Source organism: Fulmarus glacialis, unplaced genomic scaffold (assembly GCF_000690835.1).
Source record: "Fulmarus glacialis isolate BGI_N327 unplaced genomic scaffold, ASM69083v1 scaffold22307, whole genome shotgun sequence".
Classification (NCBI taxonomy): domain Eukaryota; kingdom Metazoa; phylum Chordata; class Aves; order Procellariiformes; family Procellariidae; genus Fulmarus; species Fulmarus glacialis.
In genome coordinates, this window is record NW_009225397.1 from 423 (window position 1) to 8,039 (window position 7,617).

The window sequence follows — 7,617 nt, forward strand, 5'->3', positions numbered from 1 at the left end:
GCCTGCACGCTCGTGTTCCCTGCTGCACAGCCATGCACCCACCTCCCCCAGCCTGGCACCCCTTACACTTTGATATTTTCAGAGTTACTCTGGACTTCATCCACTGTTGTCACGAACTGGAGGCGAACGCGGTAGCTCTGATCCACCGCAAAGATCTGCGCAGGGAGAGCAGGGGTGAGCAGGGCTGGGCAGGGTGCGGGGTGTCCCCAGATGGGGGTACGGGGGTGACACTCACGTTCAGCACGGTCTGTGCTGTGTGCACTGGTGCCTCGCCGTCCCGAGCCTCTACCGTCACCTGGTACTGCCCTTTCAGCGAGCCATCAAGGTTGCTGGCCACCCTGCGAGGATGGGGACATCAGCGATCCCATGGGACATACCCGGGAAGGCACCGCCATCCCCCAAGCTCTACCCTGTCACCATGCCCAGGGCAGGACCCCAGGATGGCTTTGATCCTTTGCCAGCCTACGCTGGCACTGCCTGCACCTCTGCCTTGCAGCAGGCAGGAGCGAAGCTGCGTTCCCCCCACCCCAGCCCAGACCCCCGGCCTCACTGGATGCTCCCGACGTAGCTGTCCTGCTCGGGTGTTGTCACCACCTTGAAGAGGTTCTCGAAGGGCCGGCTGACCCCATTGTCCTCCACAAGCACCACACTGACAATGGAGAAGGTGATGGTTCCCCTCAGCCCCGAGTCAGCATCTGTGGCCTGCAGGGACAAAGCGTGGCAGGAGCACGGATGGGAACAGCCACCACCTGCCCACAGCGGGGACGGGTGAGCCCGGCTCCACAGACTGGGAGCTCCTCACCCCAGCTCCTCACCTTCACGGTAGCCACTTGCAGGTCCACAGGAGAGATTTCGGGGACAACCACTGCCGGGGACAGATGGACAGTGCAGTCATGCTTGTGTGCAGCCAGGCTTGCTGCAGACCCCATGTCCTGCACAGCCCTGGGGCTCAACAGAGCTCTGAGCATCCCCCCGCTGCCCTCAGCCCCACAGCCTTCAAGGAAAGCATCGAGTAACCCCAGCCTGGCCCCTGCACCTCTCAGCCCTGCCCTGGCTGGGGGAAGGTCCCCACCGCTGGGGAACGTGGCAGAGCACGTGCAGGTGCAGAGAGGAGCCCACAGGACGCACTGGCCCTGGTTGCTCACCAAAGGTCTCCAAGATGGGCAGGAAGAGTGGCGTGTTGTCATTCACATCGGTGATGAGGATCTTCAGGGTTTCTGCAAATGTCCCAAAAGCAGAGCTCCGGTCATCAACAGAGCAGCCCTGCAGCACCCTCCTTTGCTGCCCGTGGGAGCCCTGTCCTCCCAGCAGGCTCAGGTCCCTGTGGCAGGGACCAAAAGAGTTGGGGACACCCTCCCTCCATTGCCAAACTGCCTGGCTCCTGCCCTGCTCCCCACAGCTCCTCCTGGGAGGTGGGAGAGGCAGATCCCACTGCCCACCATGCCCAGTGGTGGTGGAAGGAGTGGGGAATGGGTGCCATACCGTTCTCGCTGTAGCGTTCGCCCTTCTCAGTGTACAGGTCTTCAGCATGCAGCGTGAGCACCACCCTGTCACATAGCTCATAGTCAATGTCCGAGCTGTTCACCAGCACCGAGCCGTTCGATGCCAGCACAAACCAGTCCCAGCACACCTCCCCAGCGCTGCTCTCCCCCTTGAAGCAGGCGACCGCCAGCTCCTCGAAGACCAGCGAGTGGTTGGTGTCTGGGTCGGAGGCAGCCAGCCTGCAGACCAGACCCTGCTGCGTGCCGTTCTCGCTCACGTGCACGTCCTGCAGTGAGGTTGGCAGGACCTTGGGGGGCTCGTCGTTGATGTCTAGGATGTGGACCACCACCGAGACGTTGGCGGTGTCCCCCACATTGTCCACGGCTGTGTTCCTCGCCAGCACCACCAAGGAGAGGAACTTATGCTTCAGGGTGTCATAGTCCAGGATCATGTCGGGGTCCACGGACAGCTGCCCACGATAGTGCCCTGACCCCAGGTGGGACGAGCGGATCAAAAAGTTGCTGGAGCCACTGCCCCTCTGAAGTAGGAAGGAAATGCGGGAATTGATCTCCGTCCGGTCAGCATCTGTGGCCTCCACGTCACCCACACGGGACCCTGCAGGTGGAGGCAGACACTCAGTGGCCAGTAAGCAGTGACTCTGGGACACTGCCGGTCCCACGAGCCTGGCCACGCAGCTTCTACCTGGAGAGTTTTCAAAGACTGAGAATTCATAGGACTGGTTGAGGAATATGGGTGCATTGTCGTTCACGTCCTGCAGGAGATAAAGGCCATGGAAAAGTCCTGGCTGCTCCAGGAAAGAGGGTCCCCCACAGCAGGCTGGGGGCAGGAGCGTGGACAGCTGCCTGCCCACAGGCAGGAGGCACACAAGCCCTCTCTGCCTCTCTGCATCAACTATTCCCTCTACCCCCACAGAGAATCTGGGGACATGGTGCTCCTGCCACGGCCAGGGATCCCACGTCCCCTCCCTGCCCTTACATCCCAGCTCCAAGCCTCCGCCTGCCCCAGCGTGTCCCCGCTTGTGCCCAGGGCTCACCCCCACAGTGATGGTGACGTTCACTGAGGTGCTGAGCTGCGGCACGCCATGGTCATACACCTCCACTGTCACCACCATTTGCCCCCGCTCATCTTCCAAGGCCTCGCGGTCCAGCGGCTCCTTGCTGTGCATCTCACCCGTGGCCGCGTTGATGGTGAAGTTGTTGCTGAATGGTCCTGGCAAGATCTTGTAGCCCAACTTGCTGTTGCGGTTGCCAGGCTCGTCATTGTCGATGGCCTGAAAAGGTCAGGGGTTGGAACAGGGCTGTCCGGCACCTCAGGGACAGTCCCTACTCCTCTCCAACAGCCCTCTGTTGTCCTCTCCACCTCTGGCAGCGCACACCTGGATCTGCGTACTGACATTCTGCCCCTCTTCCACTGAGATGAAGTAGGAGCCAGTGATGATGGGTGGCATGTCGTTGTCATCCAGCACGGTGATCTCCAGCACGGTGGTGCCCACCAGGTTGCCCCCATCCTTGGCCTGGAGGTTGGCGTAGTAGATGGAGCGAGTCTCCCGGTCCAGCAAGCTTCCGTTCTGCACCAGCACTGCCCCAGTCGTGGCATTCACCGTGAAGGTTTTGCGGCTACGGCACACATGGAGCCGTCACCAGGGCTCAGGCCAGTCCTCCCCGGGACAATGCCCCAGTTGTAGCTGGCCGTGCCCCTACATACATGCTCTCTGGGAGCAGCTGGTAGGTGATCTGGCCCAGGACACCGCTGTCCGGATCATAGGCCTAAAACAGAGAGAAAGAAGCATCCTGTCAATCCACCTCAGCCCCCAGGGCAGTGATGAATCTGGGGCACAGCTGCTGGCAGTGAGCACCCCAAACACATGGCCCTGATGGGCATGTGGTCCCACACCCTGTGTGCCCGCTGGCAACTGTCTCCTTCCCGTGTGCACGGAGAGACCAGTGCCCTCAACGCGAGCTGCACCAGCAGTGCCAGGCGTGTCCAGCGCCCTGCTTGGGGGATGTAAGCTGTGCCTTCTCCCTGCCCAGCGCCTGACCGTGATGTTTGGGGAGATGATGGTGCCAGCAGGGCTGTTCTCCATCACGCTCAGGTTGTAGGTGCTCTGGGGGAACTCAGGGATGTGGTCGTTGCTGTCAGTCAGATCGATGGTCACGGTGGCTGTGGAGCAGCAGTCTGTGGGGTTCCCCATGTCATTAGCAATGATCTGCAGGATGGAGAAGGGACAGTGTCTCGCATGGGTCCCCAAGCATGAGATAGAGACCTCTTACACTCCAGATCCTCTGAACCAAACAAGCTGCCAGGGCAGAGCCATGTTCTGCTTTGGCTTTTGAACCCTGCAGGAGAAGGGCTGTGTCCCCTCTGTGCCCTGGCATACGCAGGGAGCAGGGGCTGTCCCCACGGCGAACCTGCACCACCATGACATGGCTTATCTCGTAGTCCACAGAGGATGGGTCTTGCACCAGGAGCTGGACCTCCCCTGTACCCATAATTTTTGTGGGGGAGACAGTGAAGGCGCTGGCATTCGGACCCTGCAGGTACAGCTCATAGTTGCTGTTGATGCCCTGCCGAGGAGAGATGCACAGGAGTGAGGGTGGGTGGTGTAGCCAGGACGGGCACCTGCACCCCAGCCCAGCCCCCTGGACAAGCTCCCACCTTGTCCGGGTCGTGGGCAACGATGCTGAGGTTGGACACGGGCAGTCTGGAGGAGGAGTGCTCTATGATGTTGCCCCTGAAGTTGTTCTGGGCACTGGTGGAGAAGTCACAGCTGGGAAGGGAGCAGTGGTAGAACTGGGGCTTGTTGTCATTGACATCGGTCACCGTGACTGCCACCAGGGTGCTGGCCTGTGCCACCTTGCCATGGATGTCCAGGTTCTTCTCACGAGCCTGGGCAGGAGGAAAGAGCGGGTTGGAGGAGCCCAGGGAGAGGAAAAGGATGGGGTTTCCCTTGCTGCTCCTACTCACCATGACTTCCAGCAGCACTTCCTCACTTGGCAGCTGCTCACGGTCCAGGGGCCCGCTCACAGTTATGGTGCCCATCGTGGCACTGATAGCAAAGGGGACACTGGCATCTAGGACAAGGGGACAGCAGGAACCAGCTGCAGCCACTGGGAAACACAGGCCTAGCCCTCTCTCTGCCACCAGGGCAGGCTGGCAGCACCCAGGAGCCCAGAACCAGTCCCCAGGGCTGCCTGATCATCCCCCCTGCCCATCCCACCCTGCCACTGCTCACTCCCTACCCATTCTGACCTGCCCCATCACTCACTGGTGATGCTGTAGGAGATTTCATCATTCACCCCTGTGTCTCTGTCTATGGCGGTGACAGTCAGCACAGTGGTGCCCTGCGGGGATATGGCCATCAGGGCAGGACCCATGACGTCTCCAGTTGCCCCCATGCCCGGTAGCCCAGACACCCAGGGCATCAGAGCCCCCAGGGAGGGCCAGGGGTGGGGACATGCCGCTGGGGCAGGTGGGCTCCTTACCAGGGCGCAGTTCTCGGGCACGGAGCTGGAATAGGGCTCGTTGAGGAACCGTGGGTCCAGGTTGGGCAGGTCGCGGACGATCAGGGACAGGTAGGTCGAGCTCTGCTGGAAGGTCAACACACCATGCAGCAACCCTCCGCCGTCCTGGGGAGCAGAGCACCCGTTAGTCCCACGGCACCCTTACCTGGCAGCCTCGCACCCCTGGCCCTGCTGGCCCCCCACCTTGGCGAGGATCTTGAGCTGGTAGAAGGTGTTCTTGGCATAGTCCAGTGAGCCATTGAGCACCACGTTCCCGTTGGGCAGGATGTAGAAAAGCCAGCGATTCTTTGCACTGTCTGGGATCACCTGGGCGGGGGACATCACCCCATGTCACCAAGGCAGGGAGCAAAGGTGCCCCAGCAGAGATGTGGGCTCAACCCCCATCCTTCTGCCAGGCTTGGCCCATGGGCCGTGGGGACGCCCTACCACCTGGCTCGTCCCCAGTTTGCAACTGTTCAGCACCTTGCACCCGCTGCCCAGCGGGTGCAGAGCCAGCCCTCCTGACCCAACACATATCCCTGCTCCCCCAGAGCCATGGGGCTGCCCCCAGCTGGGTCCCCTAGCACGTCTGCCCCACGGAGGTGGCTCAGGGGTGGGTTTCGGGTATGGCATGCCCCATTCTGCAACGCACTGCTGCTCTCCAGCAGGCATGAACCCCTGCTTGGTGCCAGGGAGTAGGCAGGCTCAGCCAGGGGAGATGCCAGGGCCTGCCCTGGCTCATGCACTTGAGCCAAGTTGTTTTCCTGTTGGCACGGAGTGCTTGCTGGGGAGGTCCCGGGACCCCCAGCATCCTCCCAGCCCCCCAAACACCAGCACGCTGAGCCCCTGGCCAGGGCAATGCCCGGGGTGTTGAGGCTCAGCCCCGTGCTCACCTCCTCGATGCTGTAGCTGACTATGGAGGCGTTCCCAGTGTCGCTGTCACTGGCAAACACGGTGTAGATGATGCTGTCGAGTTTCATGTTCTGGGCACACAGCGGGGTGGTGGTGGCATCACCCGGAAGAGCAGGGGGCATGGTGCTGGGCACGGCCCCTGCCAGCCCTGCTCTGGGGTGCTCTGGCCCCACAGGACTTCAGGGGCTGCCCAGTGCCATGGGCCACGCAGGGATGAGCTGCTGCCCTTGCTCACACCGGGCAGAGGCCAGATCCCCCCTGCCACCCTCCCTGGGGGTCCCTGGGAGCAGGGGCTGCACCCCAGCCCTGGGGCTGCCAGAGGGGGGTTGAGCTCAGCGCCACACCCCGTCTGCACTCTGATCCAGCCCCACCTTGGCCCGGGCTGAGCGGCAGCTCGGGCACTCCCTGGTGAGAAACTCATCGCAAGGGCAGAGTCCCAGCACACGCCAGTGCCTCAGGCTGGCACAGAGGCGCCCGCCGGGAACAGCCCCGGCACTGAGCACTCCCAGGTCAGCCTTGCTGGCTGCACCATCACCCCACGTCCAGGCACACCGTCACCACACACCCAGGCGTGGGGTCACCTCGTTCCTGGCACATTGTTGTCCCGCTGCCAGCACACCCATGCCACAGGACCCACCCAGCACCCCTGCCCCGTTGCCCGTGGCAGGCTGGGAGGTCCCAGGGAGGTACCTCGGGGATGGAGGTGTTATATGGCAGATGCTGAAAGACTGGGGCGTTGTCATTACGGTCGTCCACGATGATTGTGAGCTTTCTGGACACCTACCGGGTGTCAGGGAGGGCACAGGGTGAGTGCGGGTGATCATGTCCGGCAGAGCTGGGCACCCCATGCCCGCCCGGCTCCAAAGCCAGCCAGCATCACTGGCCCCTGGGCAAGCCCACCTCCAGGCCCCTTCCCCACTAAGCCTCATCCACAGTCCCGCTAAGACCCTGCTCCCCTCCCCGTCACCTGCTGCAGCCACCCAGCCCGTGCCCTGGAACTCACTGCGTCGTTCACCCCATCGAACACCTTGACAGTGATGGTGAGCCTGGCCAGGAACTGGAGGGACACAAGGCAGGACTTGGTCAGGGCCAGGCAGAGCTTGATCCTTGGATGGCTGAGCCCCAATGCCCTCCCACCCACCACCCCTGGGTGGGATGCTCCTCCCAGACGGCTCTCCTGGAGCTGGGCTTCGGGGCCAGGGAGTCACCCACAGTACTGCCATGAGCAGCTCTCCCACAGGACTCACGGCTCTGCCCTCTGTCCATGTCACCCCAGACCCCCCAGCTCAGGCAGGGACATCTGCCCCGGTCTCTGCCCTCACCTCGCGGTCCAGGGAGTTCTGCAGCGTCACGTTGCCTGTCTGGGCATTGAGAGAGAAGTAAAAGGCGTCTGCCCCGCTGATGCTGTAGGTGAGCGGGTCCCCGTCTATGTCAATAGCCGTCAGCTGGAAAGCATGCTTGCCTGGGGACATGGGCAGCATCAGCCCCTGCCCAGGGCCTCCCCTGGCCGCTCCTCCTGCATGCCGGGGCCTCCCCGAGGCTGCCCCACTCACCCAATTCCAGGTCCTCGGGCACATTGACGATGGTCATGTTGAAGAAGGGGGCTGTGTTGCCTGAAACTACAAGGAGGAGATGTGCTGAGCACCACCCCTGTGCCAGGCTCTGCCTGCACCCTGCACCCCCGTGCCCAGCAGCAGCTACC

The 7,617-nt window shown here is 62.5% G+C and overlaps 1 protein-coding gene across 1 annotated transcript in view; it reads right to left on the minus strand.

Moving 5' to 3' along the window:
* Positions 1 to 7,617, minus strand: part of CDHR2 (cadherin-related family member 2) — a gene marked incomplete at both ends in the record, with an annotated part of 8,251 nt that overhangs the window by 416 nt on the left and 218 nt on the right. Inside the window, 22 exons of the mRNA XM_009582475.1 lie at positions 67 to 155; positions 236 to 338; positions 551 to 702; positions 816 to 865; positions 1,146 to 1,217; positions 1,483 to 2,097; positions 2,185 to 2,254; positions 2,537 to 2,773; positions 2,879 to 3,119; positions 3,208 to 3,269; positions 3,542 to 3,709; positions 3,912 to 4,067; positions 4,159 to 4,389; positions 4,468 to 4,574; positions 4,769 to 4,844; positions 4,986 to 5,129; positions 5,208 to 5,330; positions 5,897 to 5,986; positions 6,606 to 6,695; positions 6,919 to 6,972; positions 7,238 to 7,377; positions 7,469 to 7,534. Of these exons, the coding sequence (XP_009580770.1) occupies positions 67 to 155; positions 236 to 338; positions 551 to 702; positions 816 to 865; positions 1,146 to 1,217; positions 1,483 to 2,097; positions 2,185 to 2,254; positions 2,537 to 2,773; positions 2,879 to 3,119; positions 3,208 to 3,269; positions 3,542 to 3,709; positions 3,912 to 4,067; positions 4,159 to 4,389; positions 4,468 to 4,574; positions 4,769 to 4,844; positions 4,986 to 5,129; positions 5,208 to 5,330; positions 5,897 to 5,986; positions 6,606 to 6,695; positions 6,919 to 6,972; positions 7,238 to 7,377; positions 7,469 to 7,534 (3,136 nt within the window). The remainder of the gene's footprint in view (positions 1 to 66; positions 156 to 235; positions 339 to 550; positions 703 to 815; positions 866 to 1,145; positions 1,218 to 1,482; positions 2,098 to 2,184; positions 2,255 to 2,536; positions 2,774 to 2,878; positions 3,120 to 3,207; positions 3,270 to 3,541; positions 3,710 to 3,911; positions 4,068 to 4,158; positions 4,390 to 4,467; positions 4,575 to 4,768; positions 4,845 to 4,985; positions 5,130 to 5,207; positions 5,331 to 5,896; positions 5,987 to 6,605; positions 6,696 to 6,918; positions 6,973 to 7,237; positions 7,378 to 7,468; positions 7,535 to 7,617) is intronic.